We start from the raw sequence: 19549 nt of genomic DNA, 5'->3' as shown, positions 1-19549 counted from the left end.
ATCAACCACGGCTTTGCATGAAAAGTTCTTCTCGTTGCAGAAGGCAGAAATGTCATTAAGTATAACTTCGGATAATCCCTTTTTAAAAGCAGCGATTAATCCGTTGTTAGTCCAGTCTAACTCAGATGCCAAGGTACGAAATTCTATGGCATAATCCGAGATAGACCAGTTCCCTTGTTTGATATGCATTAGGGCAGTGGAGGCGTCTTCCTCTCTGCCTAATGGTTCAAACGTCAGTTTGAATTCCGCCAGGAATTCCTGGTAACAATGAGCGATACTCCTATTACTTTCCCACAATGGATTAGCCCAGGTTAAGGCCTTACCTTTAAGTTGGTTCATCAGATACCCAATCCTAGCTCTATCTGAAGAAAATGAACCAGGTGAGGCCTCAAAGTGGTACTCAATCTGATTAAGAAATACTCAACATTCCTGGATATTACCAGAAAAATGCGGCGGAGGAGATAAGGAGATCGCAGGTGCCTTATATACTATAGGTGGAGGTACATTAGGCAGTGGTGACATAATTGGAGAAGCCTGTAAGGTTGTAAATGAGCCATCCTAGTAAGGAGCGTGTTAAAAGCCTGGGCAGATTGATCCATATGGTGATCATTCTCCTCTAGCTTTCTCTCACAAGCTGCTATGTGCTGACACAATTCTGCAAGATATATGGCCCTGTCGTAATGTCAGGACTACAAGTTGATCCAGCACGCAGTACTGTGTCACACCTAGGACCCTGGATAATGTATAACCAGACCTTGGCTGGACTTAACGTCTCCAAGAATAGTCAAAATACTTGCTAAGGGCAGGGACAGAATCAGACACAAACATGAGGGAAAGCCAAAAGTCAAGGATACCAAATATCAGGGAAGTCAAAACAAAGCCAAATACCAGAAAATCAAGATCAGGAACGCACTCTCGGATAACCATAGGCATGAAACCACGACAGGGCACTGAGCAAGAGGAGAACTGGGCCTAAATACCCCTCCCGTGGATCTGATTGACCCCACAGGCAATTACCAGGTTTCCATTTGCAATTTTGCTGCTCAGCATAAACCCTCCTGTGTATTTGATTGCTGCTCAGCACAACTTTTCCTGTCAGGACAGTAATGTTGCTCGGCACAACTTTTCCTGTCAGGACAGTAATGTTGCTTGGTACAACTTTTCCTGTCAGGACAGTAAATGCCATTAACCACATTTTTATGTGCGGATGAATACACTCTGGAGCTGATCACAACAAGAAATGGGAACCCAGGCGGTAGTAACCCATCTTCAAGAGGGTATACTGCCACATTAATATTTATGTCTTAATAATCATTTATATTTTTATTGAAGGTTCTTTTTTTGAGATTTGCGGACTTTGGGATATTTTTAGAATATATGTAGAATCCTAGTACTTTTAGGGGATATTCATTCATCTTTTTTAGTGATATGTATATCCATGTTAACATTTACAACATTTGGATTGTGTTTAACTATATAATCAAATGTTTCTTATTTTTAAGAAGTTTTAAGATTGTGATTTTTTTTTATTACATGTGATTATCGAGCACCATTTGGACTTTATATAAGGATTATATCAAGAACTGACAGCATGAAACGCGTTGTGCTTTGATTAATCATTTGAGGACTCTATCTGTGCACCATCTAGCCTGCTTTTATTTAAGGTTTTTATGTTTATTTGTTAGAATAAATGTATATTTGGTTCTAACTTGGTCTTCCTGCTTCTCAATATATTCTGGGAGTACTGAAGAAATCACTCCAAGATTGTGATACCATCTCCTGCTGTTATACAGTTGCCAGTTGTATACATGCTCATGGAAACGTGAATGTAGTAAATAATAGACTTTGTTTTATATACAAGTCAATTACATTCAGACTATATTTACCTATGTGAGTGTTTATTTCTTGCAGCTCTATTGGGAATTATCCCTATATGGTATAGGAGTTTTACATATTATTATACCACTTTTCACCTTTGCATGTTACACTAGTGCTCTGTCAACTTTTTTTCCTGTGTTATTAGAGATTCATTAGAGTGTATTATCAATAAAACCAAAATGTTTGACAGAAACAAATTATAAACTTGGAAAGGAATATCAAAAAGCAAATAATACAATTACCCTCCCAGTAATATTAAACAATAACAACAAAGCTAAGGATATTAAGAGACTATCCACACTGGCATACCCTCAAAGAACATGATATTTAATAAAATAATCCCAGGAAGGCCTAACATTGCTTTTAGAGGTGAACCAAATATATAGTACGATATATTATTTAAACACTCTGCACTCAAATGGTCTTAGTGTTAAATTTGATAAATTTATGTTTTTATTTTTATTTTTTACAAAACTAGACATATTATAGCTATATAAATAATATTTCATTCTCGATATATACCCTTTTCTTAATTGTTTTCTTTCCCAATTGTTCATACTTCACGGTACTGTTATTTTCATATATTGCTGCTTTTTTTCTGTGTATTTCACACTTTCACAGTACAATATTTATTATTATACACATTTTCATTCATCAGTTATTTATATATATTTATCTTTTTTATAGGTTTGCTGCATTTTGTTTTATGAGTGTGTGATATATATATTTATTTTACTTAATCATAAAATTTATTGCATTTTGGTGTTTAACGTTGTGAGGTTCCTGTCTTCCCTCATATTTTATGCTATATATGTCTCGGCCCTTTGCTATTAAATCCAGCAATTTTATAGTTCATGTGAAAATTGTCTTACTGCATTTAATCATACATTCTAATATAAATGTATGCATTTGTGTACTGTTCCTTTGGCATTTACTTTCTTTGCACTCATTTAAAGGGACTCTCCTCTCCAGTGCCAGGAGAGTCCCTTTAAATGAGTCCAAAAAAGCACTACCATGGCAACGCTCCAAATCTCACGAGAGTGAACTCTAGCCCTGGAGCACGGGCTAGAGTTCACTCCTACCACTGGAACCACCAGGGATTCCCCACCGGACCACCAGGGATTCAGAAATGTCCCCCCTCCTCCCAGTAAAGGTAAGAAGGGAGGGGTGACATCAATATAATTATTTTATTAAATAAATAAAAAAAATATTGAAAAGCCTCCGTACCCTCCTTCCCCCCATACAAACACTGCCCCCCATACACACACTGCCCCAAGCACACACACACTGCAACCCTGACATACACTGCCGCCCTCACGCACTCGCACATACACTTCAACCGCTCACACACACACACACTGCACCTTTCACACACACTTCACCACTAACACATACCACTGATCCTATGCCCTATATCCCAGCAGACCCCAGGTAAGTTGTCAAACTGTTCTTAAATGGTTTGACTTCTTACTCTGGGATGGGATCCTGGCACTACTGGCACTACTGGCACTACTGGCACTACTGGCACCATAACTACTACACTGAGCTGTAGTGGTTATTGTGCCTGGATTATTTCTTTAAATAATCTACAAGTGCCCCTCCCGAGATCAGGCTCTAGATCCGCCACTGCCCTCACCACAATAATTATAATTGCTATTAAAAAGGAATAATATTTTCTATATTTTGTACAATGATGTACATTGGTTGGAAAAGACAGAATTTAACAAGACAAGTTAGACTTACATGAATCAGAGGTACAAAGTGCCCTTTTCAAACAAGCCTGCAATCTAAATCTGCATGTGTTTTTCATTGTTATAAATTTAAACAATTATCAAAGCTATGCTTTATTAATGAAGTTTACAGATATGAAGGCATAACTTACCTTTTTCCATTAGTGTATTGAAGAGTGAAGCATTGGAAAAAAAGAAGAGGTATCCAAATGTCTGGGAGACAAGATCTGGATGCAATTCACACTCCCGAGTTAGATCTAATGTAGCTTGATATATGGCAAGTGTGCCACGAGTGCCTTCAGGCATGTTATTTAACTCTCCAACATCTGACAGATTTGTGGGGTCTGTAAATGGATTGCTTTCTAGAATGTCTGGAAGAGCTGCATATAATGTCTGCAAGTAGAACAGAAGATAAATTCAGCAAGATACATATATGTGAAAGGATGAACTTGATTGAGCTGAAGTTTTTTCAGGCTAAATGACAATATTACTATATTAAACAGATATGTATAGACAAAATAGTTAATAGTAATTTGCAATCATAGTTGAATACAAAATGTAAAAATACCTTTGTAAGGTAGTATACACACTGCTGGAAAGTGTACATAATGACTTCATCAAGGAGGACCATGGATTCTTCACATGCCTCTAGGTCACTTGAAAGTAAAGCATCCTGATTAATACCTGAAATAGGCAGCAGATTAAAGTTAGGTTCATCTTCTCTATTAAAATATAAAATATCCGCCCCTTCTAACCCTGTCGATCGATGCAGAAAAGGCTTTCGACAGGGTCGGATTGGGATATATGAATAAAGTTTTGACTGCATTCGGGTTGGAAGGTTGGATTGCACTTGCAATGGGGCTCTTTATAAAGGCCCATCAGCAAGAATAATAGGATATGATATATGCTCAGAATGGTTCGACATGGGGCTCTCTATAAAGGCCCATCAGCAAGAATAATAGGATATGATATATGCTCATAATGGTTCGACATTAACAACGGGACGAGGCAGGGGTGTCCACTATCGCCCCTGCTGTACGTTCTCTCAATTGAACCATTTGCCATAACCATCAGAGAAAATTTAGGAATAAGAGGTATGATAATAGAAAAAGTAGAAGCAAAGATAGGTCTTTATGCAGATGACGTATTGATCTCAATTACAGATCCTGATATTTCACTTTTTCATTTAATGCAAGAGATTAAACACTACGGAGATGTTTCAAACTATACCATACATTTTCATAAAACTATTGCTTTAACAATTAATATAAATTCTCATATGCTAGGTTCTCTTCAAGAGAAATATAATTTCCAGTGGACTAAAAAAGAGTTCCAATATTTAGGAATTACTATTACGGCAAAAAATAGTAGAGACTATTTTTTTTTAAAATGTTAAAATACACTAATAAAACTTTAAAAGAATGGTGCCCCTTAGAAATCTCCTGGTGGGGAAGAGTCAACACAATAAAAGCATATGTTATCCCCAAATGGGCCTATATTTTCAACATGATTCCATAGAAAGTTCCAAAACCTTGGTTAGATATGCTTCAATATTCACTTTGGTAGCCGAAAAGGATTCCATGTGTTTTGGCCCTGCGGTCGGTCTCCGTTCAGGAGAAAAAACATACATAAATCTTTGCCATCCACTATTAAAATGGTGTTCGTATGAATCCCCTTGTCTGGTACGTTGAATTCACCGAACGACGGGCTGGTTGGCCCCTTCGTTCGGGAGTTACGGAGCTCTGGAGGTCTCAGTATTGTTCGGGTAATTGAATGTCCGATTTGAGTTCTAGAAACTCGACGACCAAACACCGCTGAGGTTTCGTGCGTAAGATGGCCGCCGCCACGTGTTCGTATGCCGAATGGCGGCCACCCAGATACATCAATAAAGTACCGATTTAACTTGCGGTTAGAGAAGTGTGAAAGCCTAATAAAGTACACACTTCTCTCTGGGTTGGTCTACTGGTTCGGTAGTTTTCATTCGTATGGGATACGGATGAAAACTAACGAACAAACATATGAATACTACATACAATTTTAATTATACAGGGAAAAAACACACAAATTGCATTTTTAACATAACCCTTGAGGACAGTCCTATGCCATCCGCTACAAGGACACTTCACCCCTGGATTATGGAGAGAACTAATTGACAATATTTTACCTTGGAACTATAACCCCTGTACTTATTTGGTCCTAGGACATTATTTCTGCCTGCTGGAATTTTTACCAATATCACTTCGAACTGTCGAAGTGATTCAAAGTGGTACTTTGAACCGTCAAACAGCCGAAGTACCGGACCACGCATACTTGGAAGTGTGCTGCTTGTTAACCAACCAGAAGCTGTTGTTAACTGCAGCCTAATTGACAAACGGCTGGGTGGTCGCCGTTCTTCTATCCGAACACGTGGCAGCGGTTATCTTGTTTAGTCGAACGCGACCAGTGGTGTTTTGTCGTTGAGTGCATGGAACTAAAATTGGACACTTGATGGCACGAACACAGCTTGAACTTCCACCTCCAGCTAACTTCGACTAAATCCATAAGAACAGTTTAAGTTTATGCTTGTTTATATTTACATATTTCTAGATCTATATGTAACGGTCGAATGCACATTATAGCAGGCATTTGATGACCCAGGTGTGATGTGACTCAATATTCATCTTCCTATGATGCATACCCTTTGTCTTTCATGTAATATTCATGTTATATTCACTAAATGTCAATAAAAATCAATTAAAAAAATAAAACATCTCTACATTCTGAAGGCAATAACAACATCTGGAATAGACAGATTTTGCCGAGTCTCGGGTCCCTAGATTTCAGTACAACCGATATATCCCCGTATGCGTACGTGCAATTCTCTATGACATCCTGGGAGGAGATCAGGAGGGAAACAAGATTAACGTCTGTGCCCTCAAGGATGTCTTTTTTGAGATTCGCCGCCACCATGTGGGCTGGGTTAACAACATGCGATCCTGAACCAGAGGATACACTATTACCCCGTTGTGGCTGGGACAGGCCTGGAAGTTCAACAGTGAGGGACCCTGTTGTTGGTATAGGAAGACTATGAGCTTACAGCCCTTCCAGTCTATCTTTTTTTTTACCCATTGAGGACACGAGTGACAATATCATCACATGGAGATTGGTGTTACTTGAGCTACTCGTGCCCTCCCCAGCGTATGTGTTATCTTTATTGGTCCGCATGAGCCTGAACAGCTCCACTTTCCTGTCTTTTTCTGGGAAAGGGATGTTACGTTTATAGAGTTCAGCTGTGAGGTATGGTCCATGATCTGATAGATGCAGGGCTACTGGTATCCCCTTTGCGTGTAGGTGTAGCGGACCTAAAAGTAGCGCTGAGGATTGACCTGTCATCACCAGCCTCAGGGACCTGAGACATACTGAAATATACATCAATAACATGCTTAGAATGAAATTGTTTTACTGGCTGGCTAGCTAGTGCCAAGTGGCAAAACAATTCACTAGGTTGGTGACTGATGCCCTGCAAGTTGCCAAGTGGCTTGAGAGGCTCTTCTCAAGTGTTGGCGTGAATGGTTGTGTTGCCACTGACTCTATGGCGCAGAGTGCCAGAACCATAAATCTTAATGGCCACCTAGCTCCCTATAAGACAGTGAAACCTTCTAACTAGAGGTACATTTTTTTTAAGTAAATACGAACATCACATACCTGGAGTTAATGTTCATGCTGTATGGTCCGTAACCTAATTAAAGGAATTAGACAGTTGTAGAAAGGTTACAGGGATGGAAGGAGGTAATGCTCCCCTCCCTTTTTTTACACTTATCTGAAACCAAACTGTGATTCCCACTAAAGGAGGTGGAGAGGGGAAGGAGAGGCCAACACCTATTAACAACAAAGATTGGTAGACTACTTGTTACACGTGTCGCTTAGGGGATCCTAAATGTACACATCCCATAAAATTAAACCACCTATACCTTGGAAAGGGGTTTGAGGTCTGAAGAACAAATGCTTCTCTCAATGCATAACCTCGCCATCTTTAAACAGACCGACAGCGTACCTAAACCTGTACTCATTTATCATACAACTTAACCACCAGAAGGAAAATCCATAGTTATCACAGATGTATTACCAAGCCAAAACTATCTAAGCTGTATGTGCGAAACCAGAAGGATTTCATCGAATAGAGAGTTCCTATGACAAGCGTTCGCGAGAAACAGGTGCGAACATAGTGTACACATGTAGTTTCAGCTTGTGACCCTTCACGGGGATTCGTTTGTAAAACCAAAATCCCAGTCGGATTCCTGTAGACTATGCGAATGTAAAAAAAAGAAACCTGTGACCGCATTCTTTCGTTTGGCCTAAATAACTATCCGTATGGAAAGAGCCGAACAGGTTGGTATCCGTGCAGGCGTGAGCCTGAAAGCTTTCCACGAATGGAGGCTTGTGTTCACGGGGATTGAAACCCATGAAACTACACAGTGAAACATATCCGAAAAGAGCAAAATGAAATATATGAAATTGTGATGACGTTTGTGAGGGCGCCGGCGTCCACAGGGTCGGAGGTCAGCAGGAGCTTCTTGGTCAGCCGGGAGGCAGTCGGAGGAGCGGGCTGCGGAAACAGGACCTAATTTTGATACAGGAAATTGTATCAGCAAAAGCCGGGCAGGGTCTGGACAGGAGGCAGAAGCTCGGGCAGGACACAGGAGCGTTCCACGGACACTTAAGTAGTGAGATTGGTGGTCTGTATGCACCGGAAGTAGCAGCATACAGATTGCCAGACCTAATTACGGTAGTGTAGGAAAGGGGGGAGTCCCTTATATAGGTCCATAAGCCCCTCCCACAAATCCAGGCAAAGCCTTTACATGTGTATTTGCATACAAAATACACATTCCTAGCACTCGCTCATTCACTAAACAGTGATTTCAAGTCCCAGATTGCCAAGAATGTGGTGCATTGAAGTTCTGGCAAGCTTATGCAATGTATGATCATATACAGTAACTAAACCCCCATTATTTTTTGACTAGATAAGGTGTTTTTAAGTAAAACGTTTACAATCTGTTTACAATCTTGAAATCAGTTTGGTGAAAAAGCGAGTGCCCTGGATTGTGTCTTTTGTATGTTGTATAATATATGCATGTTCATGTGAGTGCAGCCCTAGCCATCTTTGGTTGTATAATGTATAATGTATATACCAAAATAGTTGTGGTGGGGAAAAAAGTGTGGATGAAAACACCTTCCACCTGAAGTAAGCGAATAGTTAATACATTTCTAAACACAAATACACACATCAGTCAAGCCATAAGACTTGCTTTTCTCACAGAAATCTCACTTTAACAGTGCTCTCACTACTGCAACAAAACGGCTGTCCATGAGTGGTTCACTGGCTTTGTTCCTCTTCCTGAGTTGTGTTTCAAAGCTGTTATATACAGCAGACACATACTCCAAGGAATCCATATATAAAGTGAAATTATGTGTCAATTTTTTTTTGTTGAGCTTATTTGCATATGCCTAACCAGAATCCCTTGCAGTAGTGAGAGCACTGTTAAAGTGAGATTTCTGTAGAAAAAAGCAGGTATTATGGCTTGACTGGTGTGTGTATTTGTGTTTAGCAATGTATTAACTATATATACAAGTAAGTGGATTAACATTGACGATGTGGCATGGTTATGCATGGTATGATCATATAATGTAACTAAACTCCCATTATTGTTTGCCTACATGAGGTGTTTTTAAAATAAAACTATTGTAGTGGAGCGCTAAGTCCACATATACGTTCTCCGCAGGTAATCCAAGAATAAAAAACAGAACAATGAGTGAGCGCTAGATAACACGGTAGGCAGCAACTTAATAAGGGAATCCCTCAAAAACCCTTAAAGGTGGTACAATAAAAAGAGATAACAATAAAAGCTGCGCCTAGTAACAGTAAAATAAATAGTCCAAATAAAATAATGGATAAAAAGGAGAAATTCGGGGGTGTGGCCTGGACGCCGGGGAACATGGGCGCTTAACTCCGCTGCTCCGATCCACACCAGCACACATCACGGCGTACCGCCTCACTCACCTCCGCGAATGGGCCGCACGAAACGGGCTGAACAGCCACAAACACCGAGGAATACCTTGCCGGGGTCCCAGTCCGGACCGATGGACGACTACCTCCACGCGGCCCCCGGGCCCGCGCTGGAGACCCCGTCCTCCAAAATGGCGCCTTCCTCCCCAGCCTCCTCGAGCTCCAGCTCCGACCACACCACGCTGGCAGACATCAGCGCAGATCTCAAGCGCATAACAACATCTATGGCTACCAAAGATGATTTGCAGCACCTCACCACCTCAATACATGAGGCATTTAAGGCAGAGCTGGCAGGCCTGAAAACTGATGTCGCGGCCCACGAGGCCCGCTTACACACAATTGAGCAACAACAGCTAACAGCAGAAACCCATGCTGCAGCCACTGATACAGCCCTGAAAAGACAGGGGGCCCTGATCCTGGCTATGAGAAGACAACTAGAAGATAAAGACAACAGAGGACGTTGAAATAACATCAGGGTAAGAGGGGTACCAGAGACACCAGATGGGGAGAACATAGAGGAAATACTCACCTCCCTATTTCGTATAATACTTAAAGAAGACACACCAGCACTTATAAAATATGACAGGGCGCACAGGGCACTCCGGCCCCGACCCTCAGAGGGAATCCCCAGAGACATAATCTGCTGTCTCCACTCATTCCCGCTAAAAGAACTGATCATGACAAAAGCGAGGCCCAGACCCCACTGGAACTTTAGAGGAGCAGAGGTTTGGCTATTCAATGACCTCTCGCCAATGACCCTAGAAGCTAGGCGAGCCCTGAGACCAAATACCACCCTACTAAGAGAAAAGAACATACCATACAAGTGGGGCTACCCTTTCAGCATCCAAGTAAGGCACAACAACGAATGGGTCATAGCTAAATGGCCGGAGGAGGTACCCCCATTCCTGCAACGCCTGGGCCTACCACCGACACCCGTACCAAACTGGGTGCTCCTACCGCTAGAACCGAGACCAATGCCGCAGAGACAAACCAGACGGAGGAGATGGAACTCGCCGGGCGGTCCATCCCAGGGCCACCGGGCCGGCCTGGAACATCCGGAAGAGTAGCCACTGCACCGACGGCTGACCCTGGCTCGCACCCGTGGGCCCCACACCCCCAGATCACCACCATCCGCAGACACCCTGATTAGACCGCGGACAAGACCACACCACGCTCCGCTACCAGAAATGCTTGCTGACAAGACCACACAACGCTCCGATGCGAGGAAAGATTAACAGATCATCATCAGGTACTCTGACTATGGGACTAAAGGCATTCGCACAGATTTGGGTGGGGGGTCCCTATGGGGGAGGCTGGGGCGGCCCGACCGGGGGACCTTACCCGCTCAAGGAACATTGACCCGTCTCTCTCTCCCCCCCCGCCCCCCCCCCTTTTTCCTTCTAAAATACAAAAACAAAACAAAAAAAACAAGAGAAAAAAACAAAAACAAACATACGACCTCTACCTATATCCAATCCTCCCATTCACCCGCCCTCGCTATGGCATGAACACTAATGACTCTCAGGTTCACCAGGGTCGCCAGAGAGAGCTGACCACCCACACAGACGCTGTGATCATACAAGCTACGTCTGAAGCCGCAGACCACAAAACCAACAAACGAAGTGAAAGACACTGGATGCCACCCCGGGGCCCCTTCTCCCGCCCCGCTTATCACCCACTCACACGCCCAGGATGGGAGAAACCTATCCTCACGCCAAGATCTGTATGGGAGTAAAATACTAGATAGAATACTCACAAACCTAACTATAGAACAACTAATTATGACGTGACGGTATGTGGGTGGAGGGGGGACCGGGGGGGCTGAGGACGACTACACGGCATAAGGACACAAACCACAGCAGAGGGACAGACAGAAAGGACCTATGCCACCTCGGGGGGGGGGGGGGGGCGGGGGAGCACCAACCACTGTCCCACGACGTTACAGGAGACACCCCTCACACACATAAGGGGGGGGGGCGAGACCTAGAGGGGAGACGACTCCAGAATGCTACGGACGGCTACGACCAAATCGATATCATATCCCACTACTTACGGCACCAACCATTGACAACAAACAGTTCTAACAATCGGTACACCCTAGCTATACCAACGTGGACGGACAGGACAACCCAACTGGGACACACCCGACCTACTCCACCCACACCCTGAGTTGGCAACTGGCCCTAGTCGACCGACGCCCAGCCGCGCTTCCCACTTCTTTCGTTTTGCACACCCGATACTGCGGGGTATAGACGGGGCCCCCTGAGACCTATTCATAGGGACTCCGTCGCATACTACCGTAGGCACACGAACTCCCTCTCCTTGGAGAGGACCACCTCGACCACTACTTAGAGTGGCATCACACACCCAGCACACCTACACACCTCACACTCGCACGCATACCAATAGCCACCTCAGACCGCAAAGAGCTTGCTCCACGCAACACACCACACGCACCACATAGGACCGACGACACACACCTGACCCCTGGGACACAGACACACACACCTGACCCACATACACACGCACGCACACACACGCACGCACGCGCACACTCACCACCCCACAGGAACAACACTCACCCTCGCTTCTCCCCCCGCACCTCGCGCCCCGCAGCTACACCCCCTCGGAACACCCGCTGGACCGAATAGAAGGCCTGCGACACCACTCGGCGAGCAACATCCCCAAAGACGACCCCCGGACATAGTACCACAGTTCGGCAACCCAACATAACTCAAGACACCTTAACGACAACCCGCCCAAATGGCATACCGACCGGACCCAATAAGAATTTCCACACACAACTGCCGAGGACTGAACCTGCCGGAGCGCCGGACTCACCTTCTGCGGGAACTACGGAGAGAAAAGACGGCAATAGCCCTCTTACAGGAAACACATTTCCGGAAAGGCTCGGCCCCCGCGCTACGGAACAAATACTACCCCACTTGCTACTGCAGTAACCATCCCGACGCCAAAAAAGCGGGCGTCGCGATCCTGCTGGCAGCCACGCTACAATTTAAGGAACTTGACACACTCAGAGATGAGACCGGCAGATACTTGTTTGTCAAAGGAGAGACAACGAACCGCAGATACACACTAGCTACGATCTACGTCCCTAACAACAACCAGTCACGCTTCCTGAAAACCACACTGCAGAAACTAGCGGATTTTACAGAAGGCACACTGATAACAGGGGGAGACTTCAATGTACCCCTGGACCCGAACATGGACTCCTCCACAGGACACAGCAGCATCCCGCAGAGGGACATAAAGAACATCCGCCACTCTTTACAGGCACTAAGACTGATCGACTGCTGGAGAACGATGCACCCATCAGAAAAGGACTACACCCATTATTCGATCGTACACAAGAGGTACTCCAGGATAGACTTCCTGTTTCTACAACAGGAAGCCCTAATGAGACTCCAGAACGCTACCATACATGCAGCGACATGGTTGGACCATAGCAAAGTCTCCATAGAGATCGACTCCCCGTTCACAAGACCCTCAAAACGGACCTGGAGACTAAACGACACACTACTGACTGATATACCACTGAAGATGCAAATCACCCAGACTCTAACAAATTACTTCACGGAAAATGAGACAGGTGATGTCTCGGACATGACTATCTGGGAAGCACACAAGAGCGTGATACGTGGCAAACTTATACAACTTGCTTCGCAACACAAAAAAGAAACAGGCAGACTCATGTCCGAGCTCATAGACCGAATCAGCACACTAGAAACACAACACAAACGCAGTCAAATGGAAGACACATACAAAGAACTTCTGGACAACAGAAGGCAACTACACACCCTACTACTCCAGAGACACACTCGCCAACTACGAAGGTCGAAGGGATTCTTCTACCTACATGCGAACAAGGGAGGGAGACTACTTGCACACATGCTCAGAGGGCAAGAACAACCCGCACAAGTACACAGACTGAAAACGCAAGGAGACACGACCACTCAACACCCAGAGAAGATCGCGAAGGAATTCTTCACATACTACACCTCTTTATACAACACACACGAACTGGGTACGGAAGCACAAGAATGCTCTAAAAGAGACCGCATGTCACACTTCATACAGGAACACCTCCCCAAGACAATATCCACAACAGACGCTGAAACACTCAACCTACCGATAACCGAGGGCGAATTAAGAGCAGCCATCAAAAAGACCAAAACCGGTCGCGCACCAGGCCCAGACGGACTGACCCTAGACTACTACAAACACCTCCAGGACATCCTACTCCCCAAGCTCACTAAAGCCCTCAACGCCATCACGGACGGAAACGGGTTCCACACCGAATCACTGACAGCCACGATAACCGTAATCCCAAAACCAGGAAAAGACCCGGAGATCTGCAGCAGTTACAGGCCAATCTCCCTATTAAACATTGACACAAAATTATTTACCAAAATTCTGGCAACCAGGATCGGCATACTAATGCCAGCACTGATACACCCTGACCAAACAGGATTTATACCAGGACGAGAGGCCCGTGACAGCACCCTTAGAGTCTTCGCCATCCAACATCTCGCCAGGAGAAACAACACACCACTCCTCCTGCTGTCCACGGACACCGAAAAGGCGTTCGACCGCGTGAACTGGACATTTATGACAACGGTACTACGCCTGCTGGGATTCACTGATGCCATACTAAAGTGGATCGAGGCAATATACAGCGAACCAACTGCGACAGTGCGAGTAAACGGAGCCCTTACAGAACCCTTCCCGATCCGTAATGGCACAAGGCAGGGATGTCCCCTATCCCCACTTCTATTCGCGCTCACGCTCGAACCCCTACTGGAAGCAATAAGACGGAATAACAACATCCAGGGATATACATGGAAAAACACCACACATAAGGTTGCCGCATACGCGGACGATTTGTTGTTCTTCATAACACAACCTAGGATAACCCTCCCCTGCCTAATGAAAGAACTCGAAGACTATGGACGCCTCTCGGGCCTCAAGCTCAACCTCAGCAAATGCAAACTCCTAAATATAACAGACCCAACGGGCTTCCCATTTCGATGGTGTCAATCCAAAATGAAATACCTAGGGATATGGGTGACGACGGAACCGAATTCCCTATACCAAACTAACTTCGCCCCCCTCCTCGCCCGCATTCAACAAGACCTGCAGACTTGGAACTTCCCGCACATCTCATGGCTGGGCCGTATAGTGGTTCTTAAAATGAACGCACTGCCCAGAATGCTGTACCTCTTCCACACAATCCCCATATCAATACCGACAACATTCTTCGCTACCCTGAAGACTGCATTCTTAACATACATATGGAAAGGACGAAGCCCGCGACTGCGATATGACCTCCTCTGCCAACCCAGACGAAACGGAGGATTAGCACTCCCGGACGTACGGAAATATCAGCAAGCGACAGCCCTACAGAGAATCCTGGAATGGCATACCAATCCCCAACACAAACAATGGGTAGCCTTAGATAGAACCACGCCTGACAACCCTTCCATCTTCGCCTCAGTTTGGAATACGGAAACGATAACGTAGAGGGAACCGGACATACTCTCCCCCACTAATCAAACTCTGCAGACGTGGTCAGTAATACGGAAGACAACAACAGCCTCTCCCACACCAAGCCCAATGACCACCCTGGCATATAACCAACAATTAGGGGAGGGACTACCCACCAGCGCCTGGACCTTCCTAGGGGAAGGAGATTTCATTCCCCTTCACAGGACCCTAACCAGCACCGGACTGAAGCATCTGGACCAACTGGTGGAAGATGCGTCAACCCCCATGCACAAATACAGATACACGCAGTTAGCACACTACTACTATACACTGCCAGATAAAACTGCGGCACATAGAACCCTCACGTGGTTCGAGGAACTCTGCGACAGAAAATCGACCGTAATGAAACCTACCTCCACCATCTACCAACACCTAATCACGGGATCACGGACCACGGTCATACCCTACAAAAGACGATGGGAGCGTCTCCTGGACAGGACGTTTACAGACGCGCAATGGGACAAAATCCTCATACTCCACCACAAATCCTCCACCAGCACTTCCTACCAAGAAATGAACTACAAACTACTGACGTTCTGGTACAGAACACCTGACCTCCTACATAAAATATTTCCCGCCACCCCGGCGACTTGCTGGAGATGTGGCCTGGAGGAAGGAACAGTCAAACACATCTGGTGGGAGTGCACCAAAATCGAACCGTACTGGACCCAAATCACGACCCGTATTCAAGACATCCTGGGACCCACAACACAACTATCCATCGAAAACATACTCCTACACCACACACACGAACCAATTTCAAGGTATAAAAGATCGATTCTCCGACATCTACTAGATGCCGCCAAAGCACTCATACCCACCCTCTGGAAAAGGACTCAAATCCCCACGACGGAACAATGGCTCGCCAAAGTGGAAGAAATTCGAGCTGCGGAAGAGATACATGCAACTCTGACGGACACTCTCACCAAACACGTAGACAAATGGCAACCATGGATTATATACACAGCGAGGAGAGACCGCGGGGACGGGGCCGACGGGGGGGGGGGGAGCTGAGAGAACAACACAACACCCACAACACCAAACATGTCCTGCACCCACACAGCCCCCTCGCTTATCACACCACGCACAAACACATACAATACAACCAACATCCACCACACACAACCACCCCCACCACACACACCCCACAACTGCATCACCGCACTACGACCACACTAACTCGTACATCAACATCCACACGAGAGATACCACTACCACATACCAAGACTCATAAAATGACTGGAACACAGCACGACGCAATGGAGTAAAACCAACGGAACACCCAAACGCGCACTCATCATTTTTATTTTAAATTCTTTATTTTATGCGTGCAGATATTATACATTGTGTCTGCATCGCCACAACAGCTGATGCGAACATGTTTGCAGGTAAGTCAACATACATGGCGGCATAAACATTGCACAATTTTTATATTATTGTGTTTCGTAGGTGTAACTGAGCTTGTGTATAGGCGTAGATGAGTCTCTATGAGTGGTCCGTGGCGGCTAAGTCTGCGCCTCTGTTTAATGAATGGGTTATAGAGTGTTGCTTTCGCTAGAGTTGGTGGTGCATATAAGGGGTGAGCGTACTAAGCTGCGTGTTGTGCGCTTGCTTGTTGCCATCAGTCGCTCATGGATGTGTCTATGTGTACGCAGCTGAAATGCCTAGTGTGTGACCCGTCTACCTATGGCTAACTGTTGAGTGGTCTCTCTTACATGTTCAGCGTAGACGGGGGGGGGGAGGGGGGTTATGTCGTTAAGACCTATGCCACTGTCATCGAAGTTAGTAGGTCGAGCAGAGGGTTTTCAGTATATATAAAAACAAAATAATAGGTACATGCAAAGGAACAATAAAACATTAAATATCAACTGAGGCGTTATATTATCATAACTGTACGGTGGAATAGTCCCGGTAATAGTTGGTCAACACTGCCTTTTCTCGGGAGGCCTTCATGTAGCGACTGTGTCGAAGGCTCCTCGTCTGGGCTGCCGTGGTACAAAGTCAGTGACTCTTTCAGGGTCCCAGTTGTGTCGCTGAGCGGAAGATTCTGCAGGTGCTGAGCAGCGTAGATCGTCTCGAGGCAATCCCAGCGTGGGAAGTAGATCTTGTGCGCTGTGTAGGTCATAGATTTCGTGCTTAGTCTCCCCTTTCAGGATGAGCAGGGAGCGGTTGTAGCGCCACCTATACGGTATACCTTTTTGCCTGAGAAGGGTGGTAAATGGTGACAAAGATTTCCTCCATGCTAAGGTGCCGCCAGTAAGGTCCGCAAAAAATGTGAGGGACATTTCTTCGAATTTGTATGGGATACAGTTTTTAACTGCTGCTATGGTCATCGCTTTATCTTTCCTCTGTTGGAACCGGATTATCAAATCGCGGGAAGCTGTTGCTGGGGCTTTGGCCGGTTTTGTGGCTCTAAAGATGCTTTCCAGGCATATGTTTTTGGCCTGTTTCGGAGGTAGCAGCTTCGTCAGGAGCCTGCGTACAAGGTGCGGTAGTTCGTTCTCCGGAACTTCGTCCGGCACTCCCCGGACTTTTAAATTGGCTGCCCGTCGCGAGTCCTCCATGGCGGCGAACCTCCGTTCGAATTCCTCATTTTTATTTTTCAGACCACCGATCTCCTGTTGTATGGAGGCAAGGTGGGTAGCGTGTGCTGTAGAGGTGCCTTCCATGGCATCGAGCCTTCCCGTTATGCCGTGCAGGTCAGCGCGGAGGGCCGCAACATCCGTTTGGATCGTGGATTGTAAGTCCGCTAGTAGGGCCTTAAGTACCCCTGTTGTTACCGGTGCGGCATCGGGGTTCACAGGCCTGGGAGTGGGCATTGTGGACACGCTTGTGTCGGGTGTGTCGTCCCCCAGGGAGTAGTCATCCGACATCTCGGAGTATGTCTCCGCGTGGACGGCCATCTTGGGCCTAGTAGCTCCGTGGGCTTGCTTCCACATCTCTCCGATGTCGAGGTTTCGATTCGGCTGCTCTTGTTTCTGTTTTTTGGACTTACGTCCCATATTGGCTCTCTTGTCTCCCGTTTTGCAGCTCGTTTGGACGGGTTTGACAAGGTTAGTAAGGGATATTAGGCTTTAATCGCCGGAGCTTCAGCGCCATGCGACTTCTCTGCTCTGCTGCTTGGCTCCGCCCCACGCGCACTCATCATGACCTCCCTGCACAATGATCCTACGCAGACCCCACACCCAGAACCAACATAGACAAACGGGAACCTCATCCAAACACTCATCTAGATCAATGACACATCTGAGACACATAAAGATAACTCTCAAACAAAACTACCCACCTGACCCACCACACCACACGACACACCTAACTAATCTGATCTGATCATCACTTAACGATGACATACTACATGGGCACACACAACTACCATGCAGGAACTCACACCGCTTAGCCAGACCAACACACCAACCCGAAAACCCGATATACAACACAAACATAATACGAAGACGCCACGCCTAGAACACTGACGAAACACACACACACCAACTACACATACCACTAAATCTTACCTAAAATGACAACCTCCCAATGACTACTCAGCCTCACTACTCTACAAGAGTAGAATGATCCTCAGTCAATACTGCTCAGAATCCTAACAATACAAACTAACACTATAAATAATCCCCCAAATGGAAATGAACAAATGACAAATAATCCCACATCGCAAACCACAACCTAGGAACACAACCACACCAACCCTCCTATAACACATAAATTCCCGACCACCCTATCGCACAAGCAGTTGGCAATGTAATAGCGACATAACTGCCAACAACTGTCCATCATACATAACACCAACAAGTCACTAACCATTCCTGGTAAGCAAACACACACTTGAGACCATCAGCCCCGATTATCCACTCCTCTGACCTAACAGCTAACTAACTCAAAGCTCACTAGGATAACCGGACAACAGCCACTACCCGACTACCAGAAGAGCTCCCCGAACTGACGACTGCTTACAACTCTTATCTAAATGTAGTAGGGAACATGGGGAGTGTAGAAAGGTAGACATACACAAGCACCAGGGAGTACGGACACTCCGCAATGGTAACTGACACTTTGACCACACTACCTCTAGATACAACACAAATGGCAATCCACTGATAAGGACGACTGATAAATCCTACTTAGTCGTACACATCGCATGAGGCTATGACACGAGACACAGAAGGGGCGGAGGGAAGACCTGCTCAACCGAGACGGAACGGACAATCCAACACACATTAGGACCTACCACCACCCGTTCTACCCACACCCGACAACTAGACCAACACATTACTAGAATTGTTTATTCATGTTATATCTCGCTGAACCGAACACATAA

The 19549-nt window shown here is 45.5% G+C and overlaps 1 protein-coding gene across 3 annotated transcripts in view; it reads right to left on the bottom strand.

Annotated features, from left to right (window-relative positions):
- Positions 1-19549, bottom strand: part of RASIP1 (Ras interacting protein 1) — a 1304986-nt gene that overhangs the window by 598439 nt on the left and 686998 nt on the right. For all 3 annotated transcript variants that reach the window (XM_063436332.1, XM_063436333.1, XM_063436334.1), the window contains 2 exons: positions 4177-4292; positions 3761-4001 (listed from right to left, as the gene is read on the bottom strand). In XM_063436332.1, coding sequence (XP_063292402.1) covers positions 3761-4001; positions 4177-4292 — 357 coding nt within the window. The remainder of the gene's footprint in view (positions 1-3760; positions 4002-4176; positions 4293-19549) is intronic.

Source organism: Pelobates fuscus, chromosome 11, assembly GCF_036172605.1.
Source record: "Pelobates fuscus isolate aPelFus1 chromosome 11, aPelFus1.pri, whole genome shotgun sequence".
NCBI classification, from domain to species: Eukaryota; Metazoa; Chordata; class Amphibia; order Anura; family Pelobatidae; genus Pelobates; species Pelobates fuscus.
Note: the sequence above shows the minus strand (reverse complement) of the source record. Positions and strands in the feature narration are given on the sequence as shown.